The following is an 18,961-nucleotide window of genomic DNA, read 5'->3' on the forward strand; positions in this document are numbered from 1 at the left end:
TGCCCAACATAGACAACCCTCTACATACAACAGTGGGAAAGAAAACACCACCGTTAAAAGAGAAGAAACCTCAGCCATGGCTACCAGTATATTGGAGGATGAGAGCCCAGATCAGAGCATCCCAGCACAGAGACAGCTCCAGCAGAAGAATGGGGCTCACAGCAACAACACGGAGCAAGTTTGGGAATGACTTTGTAGGGGCAGGTACAGTTTGGCTCAGGACCCAAAGTAACCTCCTATATATCTGGACACGCTGAGGAGAACACTTTCAAACATGGCCATGTAGAGAGGACAGAAATCTGCCTCAGCTCCAGCCATAATAATCCTTAAGTCAGCAAGTGCAGAAAACCTCAACTTTTAACTAAGGTCTGTAACTCTGTTCCCCACCTCAATGTGTCACGACTCCACTGCAGACTTACTGCATGCAGTAGGGGACTTCAGGCATGGGGCTCAGTCCCATCACTGTATGCTGAGGGCTGTGTATCACACACTCACTGAACTCTCTCCTCTCCAGGTTCCCTGGTGCAGGCAGCAGTGACTCAACCGGCCTCGGTGTCAGCAAACCCAGGAGAAACCGTCAAGATCACCTGCTCCGGGGGTAGCAGCAGCTATTATGGCTGGTACCAGCAGAAGTCACCTGGCAGTGCCCCTGTCACTGTGATCTATGATAGCACCAAGAGACCCTCGAACATCCCTTCACGATTCTCCGGTTCCCTATCCGGCTCCACAAACACATTAACCATCACTGGGGTCCCAGCCAAGGATGAGGCTGTCTATTACTGTGGTGGCTGGGACGGCAGCACTAGTGCTGGTATAATGACATAGGGAGATGTGGGGGTAACAAACAGACTGCAATTCAAAACCAGGGCTTTCTGCCCTTGCCGAGTCATGGCTGAGGCAGGATCCAGTCCTTTCTGCCAGGCTGTACATGTAAGTGTCCTCCCTTACTGAACCATCTCAATCAGTAATCAATTCTGGGTCCAGTGCCTCATTAGCCCCGTTCCTGCAAAGCCACAGCACTGCACTGTTCCCATCCACAGTGCCACCTACTCCATGTGCTAGCCACTCCAGCTGCCACCCCCGGAGCAGGTGATCTTGACGGTTTCTCCCAGGTTTGCTGACACTGAGGCCGGCTGAGTCAGCGCTGCCTGCACCAGGGAACCTGGAGAGGAAGAGGGGAAAAACAGAACTCAGTGAGGGCCCGACTCACACAGCTCTCCCTGCACAGCAGTGGAATGAGGAATACCACCATCAGAAAAGAAGAGACCACTGCCATTTTGGAGGATGAGAGCCCAGCCCAGAGCACCCCACCATGGAGGCAGCTTCAACATCATGAGGACAGGGCAGATAGCATAACATGGAGCAGGGCTGGGAATGACACAGTGTGGCAACTTCTCAGAGACAGGGAGAAGTGCCTTCTGTCCCCAGAATCTCCTCCTGCCCCACCACACACAATAAGGAGATCATTTACAGACAGTGCTTTGCAGAGGGGACAGGAACTCATCTCACTCTACAGCCCAGCTCAGCCATGAGAGAAGAGGGCACAAAACCTCCATTTTTAACCCCGTACGTGTTTTCTTGACATCTCCCTGTATCACTGCACCAGGCTTACCACTGCTGTCCCTGCTGCCACAGTAACAGACAGCCACATCCTCAGCTTGAATTCCCATCATGGTTAGTGTGCTCATGAAGCTGCACCAGGACATGGAGAAAGGTGAGAAGCTGTCCCAGGTGTTGGTGTCAGCATAGATCACAGTGACAGAGGCACTGCCAGGGGTCTTCTGCTGGAACCAGCCATAGTACCAGATGGCCTGTGGGCTCAGCAGTCTTAGCCCATTGCCTAGTGTAGACTCTGTGTATCAGGCACTCGCTGAGCTCCATTTTCTCCCCTCACTCCTCTCCCGATCCCTGGTGCAGGCAGCACTGACCAAACAGCACCCATCCCAGTCACCACAGTAATAGACATTCTCATCCTTGGCTCAGACCCCAGTTAACATGTTAACAAAGCCAGTTGTGGAACCAGAGAAGTATAAAGAGATACCTGAAGGTCTCTTGGTGTTTTGATAGATCACAGTGACAGGGGCACTGCCAGGTGTCTTCTGCTGGTACCAGCCATAGTTGTTGTCGCTACTCCCAGAGCAGCTGCTGTGTCCATTTCTCTGCACTCTGGCACTGTTAAGCACCACCACAGCCATGAGCAAGGGCCTAAGGCTAGCAGAAGCCCTTTGCCATCCTGTATTGCAAAGCATTTGCAGAAGCTGCCTTCTCTGAGATACCTGAGGGTCTGTTGGTGTTCTGATAGATCACAGTGACGGGGGCACTGCCAGGTGACTTCTGCTGGAACCAGCCATAGTTGTTGCTACTCCCAGAGCAGGTGATCTTGATGGTTTCTCCCAGGTTTGCTGACACTGAGTCCTGCTGAGTCAGTGCTGCCTGCACCAGGGAACCTGGAGAAGGAAAGAAGAAATGGGAGAAAATAGGGTTCATCAAATGCCTGACAGCCCTCACCTGGCAGTGGTGGGATGAGGATCACCACCATTGCAGAAGAGACCTCAGAAGAGACATGCATGCCTCTTCAGGAGCAGGAGGATGGAGCTGCCAGCAGTAACAGCAAACAGGGTCTGGGTATGACACAGTGCTGTGTCTTTGCAGGGACAGAGAGAAGCGTCTTCTATAACCAGAATCTCCTCCTGCACCACAAGGTATAAGAGGGAGGCCATTCGCAGACCATGCTTTGCAGAGCTGTCGGGAACCTGCTTCAGCTGTACAGCCCAGCTTGGCTGTGAGACAGATGAGCAGAAATCCTCCATTTTTAACCCCAATATCTACCCTTATTTCCACATCTCCCCGTATCACCAACCAGACCAGGATTACTGCTGCTGTCCCAGGCACCACAGTAACAGACAGTCTCACCATTGGCTTGAATGTCGACAACAGTTAATTTGTGCATGGCACAGGATTTGGAACAGGAAAAGTATGAAGCAATGTCTGAGGATCTCTTGCTGGCCCCCAAAAATCAGAGCAATATTGGCACTGCCAGGAGCCTGCTGCTGGGAGCAGCCATAGATGTTGTTAATGCTGGAGCAGATGAGGGAGTCCTGAGGTTCCATTTGGGACTGGATGCTCAGAAGTGTTATTCCACTGCAGTATGCTGAGGGCTGTGTGTCACACACTCACTGAGTTCCACTTTTTCCCCTCTTTCCCTCTCCAGGTTCCCTGGTGCAGGCAGCGCCGACTCAGCCAGCCTCAGTGTCAGCGAACCCGGGAGAAACCGTCAAGATCACCTGCTCCGGGGGTAGTGGCTACTATGGCTGGTTCCAGCAGAAGTCACCTGGCAGTGCCCCCGTCACTGTGATCTATCAAAACACCAAGAGACCCTCGAACATCCCTTCACGATTCTCTGGTTCCACATCTGGCTACACAAGCACATTAACCATCACTGGGGTCCAAGCCGAGGATGAGGCTGACTATTTCTGTGGGAACAGGGATGACAGCACCAGTGCTGTACAGTGACAATGACTAATTGAAGGAGAGAGATAAAACTTAACAAGTTTAAGGGGGGGTAATGGTCTGCATTACAGCAACATTGGCACGGGGACACAGACCCATTGGGATTCTACCGTGACCTCGGTCCCTCGCCTGGCAGTACTTGACCACAGCTTAGGTGCCCTAGACAGATTTACTGTACACAGCCAGGGACTTTGGGCCGTTATAGGCACAGGGCGAAGTGTCCCCTGTCCTCAGGATGTCCTCATGCACCACAACACACAATAAGGAGATCATTCACAGACAGTGCTTTGCAGAGGGGACAGGAACTCATCTCACTCTACAGCCCAGCTCAGCCATGAGAGAAGAGGGCACAAAACCTCCATTTTTAACCCCGTACGTGTTTTCTTGACATCTCCCTGTATCACTGCACCAGGCTTACCACTGCTGTCCCTGCTGCCACAGTAACAGACAGCCACATCCTCAGCTTGAATTCCCATCATGGTTAGTGTGCTCATGAAGCTGCACCAGGACATGGAGAAAGGTGAGAAGCTGTCCCAGGTGTTGGTGTCAGCATAGATCACAGTGACAGAGGCACTGCCAGGGGTCTTCTGCTGGAACCAGCCATAGTTGTTGTCGCTACTCCCAGAGCAGCTGCTGTGTCCATTTCTCTGCACTCTGGCACTGTTAAGCACCACCACAGCCATGAGCAAGGGCCTAAGGCTAGCAGAAGCCCTTTACCATCCTGCATTGCAAAGCATTTGTAGAAGCTGCCTTCTTCCTCACAACAGCAGTGGTACCACATGCTATTCACATCATTCCCCAGCCCTGCTCCTCCCACCAAGTCCCCTGGCCAGCTCCCAGGCTATTTAGCTGCCTAGCCTCACCCACAGCTCTTCAACACAAGCATACCAGTCAGGAAGGGAGGCTGGAGGCAGCAGGAGGTCAGGTGCCATGGTCAGTGCTGTTAAGAATCTATTGAGCATCTCTGGTAAATCCAGAGAGGTTTCAGGGGTACACACTGGGAAGAAAAGAGCAGCTCCCTTCCAGCCCCAAGTCTGAATTCCTGTCCTCTTCTCATTTAATAAACAATTAATAGGATTCAGAAACATGAAAATACTGTTTTATTCTATGCTCATTTTACAGAGGTTCAATCCCAAGCAACCACTAGCTGCAACTCCGCAAGGCAAGGACACAACAGCACTTCCTTCTTAAACATAGGATATATATATATGTATTTTAATATAGGCCCATTTCTCTTGATCAGTTTCTCCTGCTCTAAACCCTAGTTGTGAACCTCACAAGCTCACGTGGTTGCAGATTCACAACCCAACACGCCGCTGCAGCAGCACCCCCACGTGGCCGGATTCAGCTTTAACTAAAAGAGAAGGAATCAGAGAGGTGGTGAGAAGTCAGCAAGCAGTTTCAAACACATATCAGTATTTCTTGAACTCAATTCTTTCTACTTTCACATCGTCGTCAATTAGCTGGTATACATAAGTCACAACTGTAGAAGACTGGATATCCATCAGTACAAATGAAGGAATTACATTCCTGGAAGAGAAAAAAAAACACATGCTTTGTCAATCACCCTTTTTAGCTTACACCTCTTACCAAGATGTCTTATGGGAATATATTATAAAACATTAAATTACAAAGAGCTGCAGTTATCTGGGAAGTACCACAGCTCAGAAGCACTGACTGCAGACTCAGAGCTGCAGTTAGCCAGAGCAGCCCTCAGGGCTGAATGTCCCAGCTCCTGCAAGGCTCAGATGCTGGCAGTGCCCTGAGGGGCTGTTTCCCAACAAAAGTCCAGCACACAGCTTCTAGAAAACACCTGAAGGCAATGCCTTCAAGTGAAAGAAACAACAGCATAACACCATTGTATGGGCTTTGCATTATGATCATGACACATCAGTGCCAGGCTGTCCAGGCCAGCTCATGACCTCACCAAAACGTTATGAACCAAAAGCTTCTCTGGGGAAGGGAAGAGATGGCCTGCATGGCACTGCATCTCACCAGTTCTCTGCAACACTTGGGCTGCACTCTTAAGGGCAAACACACATCTGAGGCAATGTATTAAGCTAAGCTGCATTAGGCAGTTCAAGGCTCATTGCACTCACGTTTCTAAAGCAGTGTAGGCTCCTGTAGCTGATCCCGGGTTGATGTAAAACTTATTTTCATGCTCAAATGCTTCAAATCTGTGTGTGTGTCCTGAGATAAGAATGTCTACATCCAGCTGCCTCCGTAGCAATGCCAAGCTTGCCACATCACCCCAGGGAATGACTTGATGGCCATGAATCAACCCAATTCTGAACTGCCCAACAGTTACAACCTTCTGTTCAGGATAATTCAGGCTCTGAGAAAGAAAAATACACAAGTTAGCAATCAGACAGAGAACCTCACCAACACAATGAAGGTTCACAACACAAGTCTGCCTTTCACTACCCAAGCACCTTTTACTACCAAGATTGTACAGTGACCCAGATGCTTGCGCAATATCCTAAGAGCAACTACAGAGCAAAGAACTGGGATCTTGAGTCTGACTGGAACCACATGAAGAGCAGGAGCTTCAAGGCTATTCAACAGCAAAGAAGCTCCCTATTCCTGCAGCAATCTGAAGGACTGCAGCAACATCACAGCAATCATAAGTAGATTCATGCAGAACTTGAGTGCATGTATTACCACTACACACCAAGTCCTCCCTTATCACAAGTGCAATAAGGAAAGCCTAGAAAGCCATTTTGTTTCTTGAGCCTTATTCATTCCTACTTCCTAGCCCCACACCTTAGTGCTCACGAATTGCAAACGCTGAAGGACTTCCCAGGTTTCAGTGGGACAACTACAGCTTGCAAGATGGAGGACAGAGGAATTAACAGGAGCAAGAACATTACCTCAGAGTCCCCCTTAACAACATGAATGTCCCCAGCCAAAGTCCTGAGGTAGTCATAGCTTTCCTTGGTGCAGAGGTTTCCTGTGCACAAAATATGCTGAATCTTCCCTGGAACCAGGAGGCTCTTGAACTTTGCTGGCAGACCACTGCATCGGTGTGGGATGTGCAGGTCTCCTAGCACTAACACCAGCTTCACACACAGTACAAGGAAAGAGAGAGTTTTAACCATATCACTCAATGGTACAAAGCCAGTCAGCAGCTCCAGTACATCTGACGTTTCCAGCAACTGTTACAGAGGCAGCAGGGATTTCTTCCAGAATTAGCTTCCAGAGAACGGCCCTCAACACACACGAAGAGCCCACACTGCAGCCCAGGACTACTCTTAATAGGACACACCCATGGGGCTCTCACCGCCCAGCTGAGGGAATTCACCACCCAGGGACACCAAAGGACAGCGAGCACCACACCAAACAACACTGAAACTCCGGTCCCGGAGCCACCGCGCCAGCCCAGCAGGGCGAGGAAGCGGCCCCAAGACCACGGCTCACCATCCTGCTCCGCCGCAGAGCTCCAACCGACCCGTTACCTCGACGCACACTACAGTACCGAGGAAGTAGCGCGCCTCATTTTCTCCTCCGCTAGGCCAATGGCAGCTCTCGATTTGCCCCACGTGACACCACCATGCGGCTCTGGCCCCGCCCCCAAAGCCAGTCCCAGTGCGTGCGCTGCTGTGCTGCGCATGCGTAGTGCGGCGGCGCGGCCGTTGCCGTCGTGTTGGGTTGGAAGTGGTGTGGTGTTGCTGTCCTCGCACTGCGAGAGTTATCTGTGAGAATTTTATGGAAAATGCAGTACCCCCCTGCGTGACAGCATTCGTACAAAGCGCCCAGCAATGCCCGTGCAATTACACGCGCCCTTTTCCCTCATAAGCGGTGGGGAACCGTGAGGGGAGTGCAGGCTTCTGTGAAGGGGAGAGGGGCGCGACAAAATGGCGGCCGGGGGGGGGTGACGGTGCGTGAGGCGCGACAAAATGGCGGCGTGAGGTCCGAGGCTATTTAGAGACTAAACAGCGAGTGAGGACATTTATTTTTTATTTATTATTTTTCATTGAATTTTTATTTGTTTTTTTTAATTTGTTATTATTTATTATTACATTTATTGTACTTATTACATTTATTACCATTATTAAACCACACCAGAGCCTCAGCCTGCAGGGAGGCCTTGTCCCTTCTTTCCGTGGCTGCCATTCTGTCTGCTGACAGCATCACACCATATTTGTGTGGGGTGAGCCAGCTGGATTTGCTCCCTTCTACAGCCAGTTGGTGGTGAGAGGCAATGAGCAGAAATAGCGACCATTGTCTTCCTCCTGGGCGGCTGCAATGATGAGGATGCAGGCATTACGGGCAAGGTCTTTGGTAGCAGAGAAGCGGTCAGGAATCGTGGCAGGCTTGTGCTTGTCTCGCTCTGAGTTGTAGTAGAGCAGGTACCTTAGGGCCTGCCCTGGGCACTGCTGGTACCAGGTGATGCCAAAGTCGCTGATGTTGTACTGGGGGCTGAGGACACAGAACAACTGGGCGGTCTCCCCAGGCAGCACCTGCACGGCAGCTGGCTGGGTCAGCACCGGCTGGGCCCTGCAGGCTGTGCACACCAAATATGTGGTTACTGATATGGAGCTGTGTCCTGACACCCCCAGCCTCAAAACATTCCCCTACCCCCATAGGGCATCCCCATTGCCCAGACCCACCGGTCACTCCATGCTTGGAACAAACTGCCCTTTCTTGGCTGATGGTCCCCTGTGCAAAGCTCAGTCCTGCCCGCCATCCCCAGTGTCAGTGCAGCTATGCTGCTGATCTTACCTGACCCTGCTGTCCCCACCAGCAGCAGGAGCATGAAGCCCAGGGCCATGGTAGGATCCAGGAGCAGAGGAAGGGAGGCTGTTCTGAGGCAGACTGCAGTGCTGCACAAGCCCGGGCTACTGTATGTGCTGCTGGTGCTGGTGAGGCATATGTAAATGACACAAGGGGCTGGGGGACTCCAGCTCACCACATTGCTCCATTTGCTGCAACAGAGCTTTAGCAGTCGGGCTCTAATAATTGGGGCAAGGGTCCAGCATCTGCACCTCCAGTCACATCCTTGGACATGCAGCCCTCCCCAAAAGCAGGGTACAGAGTGGGGTCACCACTGAAACTCGATCAGCCTACCAGAGGGACATGGTTTCAGGGGCTCTGGTTGCAGCACAATTGGTGCCCAGTGCAGAAGGACTGCAGATTGGAAAAGCAAAAAGCTGCCAGAGTCAACAGGCATGAAGGCCCACCTGTCTAACACCACCACAGTGCAAGCAGACTCTGCAGCCCAGCTCCCAAGGCAAGGCATCTCCAAGCCCAAGAGATGATTGCAAGTTCCCAACACAGCCCTAGTTGTGCTCTGGCTGTGAGGGAAAATGGAGCCATGAGATCTAGGACAGGGTCCTGTCTTGTTAGGCCACTCTGGCACTGCATCTTTAGTCCCAGAGATGGACAGGTATGGCACAACAAACCAGATGCTATGGTGACACGCTGCAGTGCTCTCAACAAGGGCTCACGTGCCCAACGGCTTATCTATTTTTTCCACCTTCTATATCAGTTTGTCTAACAAAAGCAATGACTTCCCTCTGTATGACCTTGACCAATTTTCTGTGACACAGTCTCCCCGGGGAGGAGTGAGAGAAAAACAAGAGTGAAAAGTGATGGCTGATGCTCCTCAGAGCCACTGTAACTGACCACCTCAAAGCATGGTGTGTCTGCAGCACAGGAGGCAGCAGGGTACTCCAAAGTGGAGTGGACGCAGGGTTTTTCTGGAGGCATCCCACAAGGAACAGAAATACCCAACTGGTTATGAAACATCCTGCTGAGAGCAGCAGCCTCTTCAGCATGGACACAGAGCGCTGTGGTGCTCTGCTATAGCCAGCACATATCAGAGAAAATCATGAGGTGACAGAGGAAACCCAAATACCACCTTACACAAAACCAGCACAACCATCTTGATATGATTTCATCAACCACAGAGAGATTTGATCACAAAACCAAGGTCACAACAATAGAGGCTTGTTTTGGAAGGCCTTCACCTCTTCTGCCTTGTGCCATGCATCAGCTGAGCCCAGAGGTGCTGACTGATGCAGTACCACAGCTGCCCATGGTTTGGCAAGGACGGTGAGAATTGGTGCTTTATTCCCTGCTCCAGAATTTTGCATTCTTGAGGGAACAGTGGCAAGAGCAGAGACAACAGAGCAGAGCACCTCTCCCTCCCTCCTCCAGCAAGAAAAGCTGCCATGTAGGCGTTGCTCCACCCCAAAAAGCAGCCAAGCGTTTCCTCCATTGGCGGAGGATGTGGTTGTGTCTGGCAGGTGGTAACAGGCCTAGAGGGTGATGCAAAAGTTTGTCCGAGCTAGGCTAGATGCACAGTAGCCGAAAGCCAATTCCACCAGGAGCCAAAACAGCCAAGTACAGCAGAAACTGAACATACATTCACAGGGTTTGTTCTCAAGAGGATTTAATTGAACAGAAGAAACAACCGCTGAAGGAGAGAAGAGTTTGCTGGAGACCTTTGCATGATACACAGTGGAGAAGAATTATCCATGGTGCCATGAACACAGCATGTGCAGCACAGATCCCTGTGTCCTGCTGGGCCCTTCCGGGCTGTCATCTTTGTTCCATGTCCCCTGCTGCAGGGTTCCTTCCTGGGAAAGTGAGGAGCTGTGAACAAACAAAACAGCCTTGGTTACCCCATGGCAGCAGAGGAGCCCCACATCTGCTGCTGTCCCGCATGCAAGGCAGGAGCATGGCCACAGCTTCCTCCCCAGGGCTCTTGACCACCAGCTCCTGTACCACTGCAGCAGGGAATCAGCAATCCCTGGGCTTTGCCTGGCTGCCTCCAGAGCTCTGTGATGCCTGGGGCCACACTCACACTGTACTCCGTGCTGTCAGTGTTGACATAGATGGCTTCCCTGCTCATGGTCTCCCCGCCCATGGTCTCTGAAGGCCCACAGTGGGGATGCAGTCTGTCTGCCAAGGTGTTCTGTCTCTTCAGCTGGATATAACACCTGTCTGAAACAGAGCAGAGAGGATACACAGCTCTGCAGAAGCAGCCCATGCTGAAATAGCACAAATGAGTTATACTGCAGTCTCTGCTCACAGATCCAGATCACAAAGGTTTTTTTCCTGACAGCTTTTTCCCCACTGTAAAGGTCCGCTTTACTTCTTACAGTCCAAAGGCATTTCCTTTGGCTGAATTCTGCATCATGCTAACTGCCAATAGACATTCTACCAGGTTTTGGAGAAGCCTTCAGCCTCCTGCTGCACTCCTCCCAGTGACAGCATGGCAGAGCAGTGACCTGATGTAGTGCCACTCAGATGAGTCACAGCTGTTCCCAGTGCATCACACCTGGCTGAGACCACAGGGGAGCAGTGAGGTGTCAGCAGAGGGCAACATAAGTCAGATGGGGGATTGGACCAGGCCATGCTGCTGAAGAGCCAGTGTTCTCACAAAGCTGGCCACTGCCACTGTAAGGTGTGAAGTGCTGTCTGGGTGAAGATGTGTTCCTTGCCCAGTATTACTTACACAGAACATACAAGCATGGAGCAATCACAGCAAACACAGCGCTCCTCAAACACATCAGCAGGACAGATGAAGAGCCTAGAAGGGAGAACGCAAGTTTGTACTTGTGCTGTTCATATTGTAACATCTACTGGGATGTGCAAACCTGCAAGTGGGTTTGTGGTTTCAGTGAAAATACAGCAGGCTCTGACCTCTGCAGCTCACAAACGTGAGTAAGACATTGAAGAAAATCTGTGAAAAAAGGCTAAAAGCATGGAGCAGGCAGGCTGTGTGCATCCTGTCATGCAGGGTGCTTCCCTCAGCATGAGGAACCAGCCTAACTTTTAAGAATGTCTTCTGAAATATGAGTCACATTTCTTTTGGGTCCAAATCAACACAGACATGGCACGTCCTGCAGTTCAAGACAGGGTCATGTTTTATCCTCACATCATATATTTCCCAGGTGAGTCATGGTGAGCCCAAATTACTGTGTAATTTTAACTAACTGTGTTAATTGGGTTTTGTGACTGAGTTACACTGGATAAAAGATGCTTTGCACACTAAACTGCATTAAAAATCTGTGTTGTCATTAGGTAGAGGTGAAATTTGTTCATGGAAGGGTCACATCGCCAGCAATCAAAAACTTTTACAGATAACATCTGCAGCAACAAGCACATAACCTCACAGATAAACTTCTGTGGTTTTGTAGGTGCTTTAAATATATCTGTGCATCTTGCACTGATGTTCTGTGACTTTGCAAAGCCTTGCCATTGCACCATAACAGCAGCTTGTACTTAGAGCTGCCAGCCCCCTCAGGCAATGCAGGTACAAGATGCAGCTCTAGCTCTTGCCTACCTGCACTCCCCCAGATCTCCAAACAGGGTGGTGGCAAGGTGAACGAGGGGCACCCTGCACAGTAAGATGTGTCCTAGATGAGAAAACTCACACCCAAACTGTCACTAAACCCATAGATTAGATGGAGTGACTGAAACATAAAGGCCAAGAGAAACAGAAGGATTTTCACTTGCCCTATGAGGTCCCTGGAAAAACACTCACCTTTCAGAATGAGGTTGGTTCCCCTCCCTCTTTGCCCGCCAGAAAGCTCTCCCAGGCCTCCGTGACACTGGTACCAGCCACTGTCCTTCTCTTCCAACTCAGTAATGGTGAGACGGCTCCGGTGATTTTCCAGATCTAATGAGCTCTGGAAACGACTTCCAATGCTGCCGTTCTCAACCTGGAAACTGGACCTGAAGTGCCATGCTATGAGTCGGGGTGGGCTCTGGTCTCGTTTGTGCAGCCAAAAGAGGTCTGTGAAGTTGCCAGTCAGGTTAGTGGGGAAATCACAGTCCAAGGTGACTTTACTGCCCTGAAGTGCAGAGTAGCTGAGGTCCCCAGGGGCTGCCCAGAGCTGCTGACCTGCAAAGAAAAGAGGTTCATAGGGGTGGCCAGGTCCCTTGTCCACTGAGCCCAATTCAACAGTGCTGACACTTCCCAGGGGCTTTGTGAAACCACTCAAAGACCGGAGAGGACCACAGATTCTCAGGGACGCAAAAGTACAGTGTTGAAAGAAAGAGCCACACTCACCTGTAACGAGCAGGTAAATCATCTTGCTAGTCGGATCGCTGTTCCCTATCTTCACATAGCAAAAGTAAGGACCAGTGTCATTCATAAGCACTGTTGAGATGTTGAGAAAGCTCACGCTCCTTCCAAAATCCAGAACGCCGCTGAAGCGGCCTTTGCTGTCATACACATAGGACTGATTGGACTGTGTCATCCTAAATTGCAGGATCCTTCTCGACTCATTCCTATGGCTCCAGAGGATCTCATAGAAGGGATTGCTAGTGCTGTTGTATTTGTGGAAAGGACACTCCATCGACACGGGCTCTCCTACTGTCACTAGAATCACTTGACTCTTGAGAGTCCCTGAACCTAAAACAGAAAGTAAGAGCTGGAAATCTGTCCTGAGCTCCAATTCCTGCTCCTAGGCAGGGAACAGTCACACTCATTCCATTCCACACCATAGTGATTGCTTCAGCTATTGGGCAAGTGCTCCTTGGTGCAGGTCTGACAGCTGCCCTACCGCCTTCATCTCTTGGGTTCACATGGATGCCCTGACTGAAATTCCTAGCCCTAAACCTCTCTCTCTAGCTCCAGACAGAGCCACAGAAAACCTGGGAATCATCTGCATGCTCAGCGGTCCCTAAAGCCTCAGGACTCCTCCCCAGTTATTGTGGCCTGTGCATTCCCACTCAGAAACAACAGGAAATATTGCTGAGCACAGCTCCTACCCAGCGCTACGTGTGCTGCCCAGACAGTAATGACTCTGCAGAAGGTAAGATTTCAAGAGATGAATAAGCAGTGGGGAAGCAGTAGGGAACGTTTCACCCCAGGGACTGTCACAACCTTGCAGTCTTATTTTTCTTTTTGCCTATCAGCACACTAGATCATGTCCAACAAACGGATGCTCTCAAGCTCTTGCACGTTAAGTGCCACCGGGTATTTCTGTCAGCATACAGAAACTTTTTCAAAATACATCAGGAGCTGTTTGTTCTTTTTTGCCTTGATTTCAGGAGGCTCTGAACAGACCTGGCATAACGGGATCATGAGCAGTGCAAGGGAGTAATGGTTTCAAAGCACCATGAACCCCAAAAAAACCCAAACCAGGGAAAGGGCTGAAGTGGGACAGTCCCAGTGCTTCCCACCAGGGAGAGAGAACAGAGTAGGCACTTACCCCAGACGAGGAGCAGCAGGGTAAGGAAGGCGAGCAGCACACAGGAGAGGGTGAGCGCCATGCCCTGCCGGCAGCAGAGACAGGAGGCAGCCCCTTGTTTTTCACCTCGCACAGAGGTACCGCCCGCCCAGTGCGTGCGCAGAATGGTGTGAAACAGCTCCACCGATAGCTGTCAGCATGAGCCGGCCTCGTCCTGCAGCATGTCTTTGTCCATGTCATGTCACTGCTTGAGACTGCATCCAAGGGACAGGAGGCTGCAGGCACCACCATGCTGGGGTCTGCCCACTGGGTCACTCCAGGCCTCTCAGCTAAAGAGGAACCCCGGTTTGTTCCCTGCTGCATTCAGAAGCAGGAGAAAAACCTGTGAGCACGCTGCCGTGGCCCCTGGGGGGCAGGGGGCAAAGCTCCTTCATAATGCTTCACCATCTGCTCCAGCTTCCCACCAAGCTGCCTTCAGCACAAGGCTGAGGCCAAAGGACAGGGCGCAGGGCAGGGGTGCCAATGCTGGAGCAAAGGGGCAATTTCCTTTAATAAGAAGCTTTTTATTTACAGGAACATGCTCTCTGTGCTTGTTCTGCTTGCTCCAGGGACTCTCCAGACACATGCTGCTCTCTAAATTACCTCCCTGAGAGCAGAAATACCAAATGCTAGCACGGGAACTGTCCTGGTGCCTTAGAACATGGCTCAGGGGAACCCAAACAACCCTCCTTGTCACAGTCATCCACAGACTCACATGTGAGTGCTCACAAGACCTGTGCTGTACTACCCAAAAGGGAAAGATGAGTCCTCCATAGCCTGGTATAGCAACTGCTGCAACCTGCAGCACAGTGAGACATCACTTAAAACGGATGTGAGCACTCAGATGTTTGATCTGGAAACCAAGGTCACAGGAAAACAAGGTTTTAGGCTAGCCCAATAGTGAGAGCTGCAGCATCACCAGCCTCAGCTCTGAGGCTACTGCGAATCAGCCTTATGCTCTGCTCTGTGGTTTCACAGTTCCTCGTGGGAAAAGTGAGATAAACAGAGCGGTGAGCACAGCTCTGCCCACACGCACCCTGCTGCACCCTACACGGCTGACAGGACTTATCTTTGTGTGAGGGGAGATGTGGAGAAAGGCAATTTGTCCATGGCACTGTGACGCAGCACAGCTCTGCAGATCACTCCCTGTAACTCCCAGTACTGGCTCCCATCATTCAGCAGCCAAGCTGTGGGGCAGGATTTCACCTGCACATCTTGGCGCCTCCACAGGAAAAGGGGATGATGCTACAGCACCTATAAGCACTGCTGGGGAAACATCTATATGGCAACATCTGGAAACTCAGTGGAAGATGCAGCCGCTACACAAGCAGTGCAGACTGCTCTGTGCAACTAGATGATCATTGTGGTCTCTTTCAACCCAGGCCATTCTATGATATGTGCTTACTGAACAAAGTGAATTCTCTCTGGTTTTATCCTAAATTTGATGTTTTAGGGACTAAGGCATAGCTACCCCTACCAGGTCTGGGCAAAATAAGAACCAGAATTGGTGCTGCATCATCCTGCATTCTCTGCTGTGCCCCTGCGTCTTCCTTTCTTCCGTCTGGCACCATCACAGCCCAGAGAGGCTGCAGGGCAAACAAAGGCACAGAATCATCCATGCTGTGGAAAGATTAAGATTCAGAGCAGCTGAGATGACACAGGTCAGCCAGACCTCCTGAAAGACTGTTAGTAAAGCTCCACGCTATTCCTCCCAGAATCCAGCTGCAGGAGGCTCAGGAATCTGCACGGACAGTTCCCCATTGCTGGGAAATTTGCAATTGAAACCAGGACAGCATCGGCTAAGAACACTGCCCTCCCTGAGTGCCCAGGAGCAAACACCACTGGCATTTTGTTACCTCCACTACCTGCAGGACAGCGCCCAGCACGAGCAGCCCACACGTCTCTGGGAAGTGCTGTTTGTCACAGTGATGTACGTGGGGAAAACACCAGCTTTGATTCGCTCTTGGTAAGCAGTTGCCTGGCAGCAGCCCCCTGGAGAGGGAACTATATGCACAGCAGTGCAGAGGTCAGGGATTAGGGCAGGAGAGCTCTGCCAGAGCACATCAGCATCCTTTACCTATTTATTTATTTATAAAAAAAAAAACAAGTATGATGGACAGATTTAACCCCTGCACAATTAGTCATACAGAGTTAAGCTACCTGCAGGAAGAGAGGCCAAGCAAGGGGTTGGTTACTGAGCAGCAGCCAAGATCATGAGTAGTAGAATGGCCCCAGGTTGCCCTCACTGCACATTTCCAGCCTTGCAGCTCTGGGAACTTGCCAGCGGGGACTTTGCTGGTCTGAATGGAGCCAGAAAAGTCACTGGACAATGACAGCTGCCAGCACAGCACCTCTGCTCCCGGGTTTATGGGTGGGCTCCCCTTGTTCTAATCCTGGCCCTCAGTTTCAGAGTGCAAGCATATGCAGCAGGGGAGGAGGGAATGAGCAGGCTGTCCTGACATTCCCACACTTGGCAGGCAGCCTTTGCCTGACCTGAAGCACTCACTGCTGAAGCTGCCAGATGCACGTGGTCCAAAGCATTTGCTCCCTCTGCTATTTGAGCTGGATGCCCAGCACTGACTGCTGACGTTGGTCAGCCCTGGCAGTTTCTCTGTTGTGACACTGGGTGAGAGTTCAAGGCCAAAACATCCAGAATGACTCAGCTGAGATTTAACTCCTTCCTCTTGTGACCTGGACAAGTTCTTGGAAGCAGAATAGCAAGAGACAGGGCTCATAGATATTTCCTACTCTGATTTAAGGAGATTAAGTTAAAGGACATAGGTATTTCACAAAGCAGAATAGTTTTTCCCAAATCAGAATGCTCATCCTAACTCCTAAGCTGAAGCATTTCCAGCATCTGGCAGGATGGCCTGTAACACTGCAGCTCAGAGTGCTGCTGAAAGGCCATGCAGGGACCTCAGCTTTGTTGGCTGTGACAAGGCAGCTTCCAGCTCCCTGCCATGTCAGTGGTGCCCCTGGATCCAGGGCTCACAGATCTCATTCCCTGCTTACAGCCAACTGCCAGGAGGTGGTGAACCTGCAGTGCTGCATCCTGATCCTCACTGCTTGCCTGAAGAAGTGTCAGTTTGGGACAGAAGGCACCAAGCAGTGTGTGAGAAGCGATCACCCCAGGGACAGACATTCTCCCTTAAAGAAGCAGCAAAGGGTAACAGGTTGCATCAAAGTTGTAGATCATCCCAAAATGCTCGTAAAGCCCACCTCCCCTGTAGACCTCAATACATTCTCTTTATAACAATAATTCGCCAAGAAAATACCTCTGAACCTTCCCACCACATCCCTCTGTGCAGATTGTTTTGATCTTGTGGGTGATGTGGGGTGCTGATGAACCTGAGCAAAGCAGAAAACACCACATCTGAATTTGCCAGTAAGCAGCTATGTGAAAGGCAGTGCTGCATCCTCACCAGAGATGTCTGTAAGTTCTCAGCGAGGTGGCACAGCTCAGCCACTGCACCAGGGGGGTCTGCTTCAGAGGGTGGGCAGCATTGCACAGCATTTCAGGTAACTGTCCCACACACCAGGGAAGCCTCCTCACCACTTGGAAACAATGATGCAGCTTTCAAGAGGGTTCTCAGCCAGTAGTTATTTGCAGGCTGCACAGAAACAAGCTCGTATTAAAAGTGTTTCAGGTGGCAGGGAACTTCTCACAACAGAGCCACCTGTCCCATTTACAAGTCTTGACTTAGGTTTTAGTAATTCACTTTTCCTATTCTTCTGTCAGGAAGAGAAAGCACTGCAGCTATCTGCTATGAATCCTTACTGGGGAAGCTAGGGAAACACCACCCTGAGCTAGCAAGCAAAGGCCAGACATCCATTTCATCTCCGTGGGAGCTGCTCCGATGGGGGCAGGCATGGCTCCCCTCGCACACCACCCATGGGACAGCCCTGCTCCACATCACAGCCCTCTGCACAGCTCCATGGCTGTTCTGGTTCTAACAAGTGAACTCAGGTAGCAAGCAGGAAGATGCAGCAGACAGAGCTACCATGCAGAAGTGAGGTTGGCTGTCTCTCAGAAAAGCACAAGGCACCACTGGGTGAGGGGAGGGGCAGCTCAGGACACTGTCTACTACCAAGCATCTAGGTTCCGACATCTGAAAGGGGCAGCACCTTCAAACACTGCTGCCAACTTTAAGTGTCTCCATCTAGACTTCTTCACAACTCAAGCAAGGCCCAGATCTTGCTCAGTGTTCAGCAGCTGGAGGTCAGCAGATTGATTCTGACATGAAAGCTCACAGGTCAAGTATTTGAAATTGTTACACTTGCACTGCTGTGTAATAAAGAATATGGAGTGATCTAAGATCCAGAATCTCCCAAAGACAGCATGCAGGCAGTAGTAAAGAGACTTGTTCTGCTGCCACAGCTGTAAATAGAAAGCAGCCCTGAACTCCACACGATGCTAATGACTTTGAGAACATTGCATAACACACTAAGCAAGATCAGCCAAACACATCCCAGTCACACTGCCAGACAGGTCACACCTTCCTAGCTTGTCGGAACAGCTCTTCAGGAAGAGGTTATCAGTGCAAACAGAACACTTCTGAAGCACTGGAGGACATCTCCAATTACCTTTCCAGCCTCTGCTCTGTCTGCAGCACTGCCAACCCCATCTCAGCTGTGCTATCTACTTTCACTAAGTCACACAGGTTACAGTTTCCAACTGGGCTGCAGCTCCTGTCTGCAGAAATTATGCAAACACGTGCCTTGCCCTGTAAGCGGGTAACAGGTAATATTTAGCTAGCTTGATTGCAGCCTTTGTGTTAAATAAGGAACATGCACAGGTAGTACTTCCAAATAAGCTTCTTTATTTCTCCATGATAAATAGAGCACTAATTTCCACAGTCTCAACTGTTCTTTTCCTTCCCTACTAGTCCAGAAGTGAAGGACCACGAGACAGCTCCTCTCCCAGCCTGTTCCCTCAGCTCAGCACCTGTCCATCCTTCCTTCACTCCCTGCAGGCAACACGGCTCTACACCAGCTCTTCTCCTTCCTATAGGGGAGCAGATTCTTCACAGGAGAGAAGAAACACCTACAGGGGAGAAAGCACAAGGTCAGCAGCAGCAATTAGCAAATGCTCTCCTACATAAGTAGATCAGCCTAAGCTGAGACACAATCACTGAAATCTGCTAGTAACAAATGCAGCAGGAATTAGGAAGCAGTGTGCTAACAGCAGCATGGTTCCCAGGGCAACAAGAGGAGAGCACCTGGAATTTAACCACAGCTGTGTGACCCCCAATCCCCCCCTCCCC

General features: G+C 50.7%; 2 protein-coding genes across 2 annotated transcripts; both read right to left on the reverse strand.

Moving 5' to 3' along the window:
* Nucleotides 1–4,587: 4,587 nt before the first annotated feature.
* Nucleotides 4,588–7,034, reverse strand: LOC100549896 (vacuolar protein sorting-associated protein 29-like). Its single transcript, XM_010720334.2, has 4 exons — nucleotides 6,928–7,034; nucleotides 6,381–6,569; nucleotides 5,610–5,845; nucleotides 4,588–5,040 (listed from the first exon to the last, which is right to left on the reverse strand). The coding sequence occupies exons 1-4, from the start codon at nucleotides 6,928–6,930 to the stop codon at nucleotides 4,923–4,925; spliced, it is 546 nt and encodes a 181-aa protein (XP_010718636.1). The 5' UTR covers nucleotides 6,931–7,034; the 3' UTR covers nucleotides 4,588–4,922.
* Nucleotides 7,035–7,450: 416 nt separating this feature from the next.
* Nucleotides 7,451–18,954, reverse strand: LOC100550050. Its single transcript, XM_019621105.2, has 7 exons — nucleotides 13,680–18,954; nucleotides 12,533–12,877; nucleotides 12,005–12,364; nucleotides 10,973–11,047; nucleotides 10,319–10,458; nucleotides 8,233–10,107; nucleotides 7,451–7,750 (listed from the first exon to the last, which is right to left on the reverse strand). Exons 1-6 carry the CDS (start codon nucleotides 13,738–13,740, stop codon nucleotides 10,054–10,056), a joined length of 1,035 nt encoding a protein of 344 aa, XP_019476650.2. The 5' UTR covers nucleotides 13,741–18,954; the 3' UTR covers nucleotides 7,451–7,750; nucleotides 8,233–10,053.
* Between the last annotated feature and the right edge of the window lie 7 nt (nucleotides 18,955–18,961).

The sequence above is a fragment of the Meleagris gallopavo genome, chromosome 17 (genome assembly GCF_000146605.3).
Source record: "Meleagris gallopavo isolate NT-WF06-2002-E0010 breed Aviagen turkey brand Nicholas breeding stock chromosome 17, Turkey_5.1, whole genome shotgun sequence".
NCBI lineage: Eukaryota > Metazoa > Chordata > Aves > Galliformes > Phasianidae > Meleagris > Meleagris gallopavo.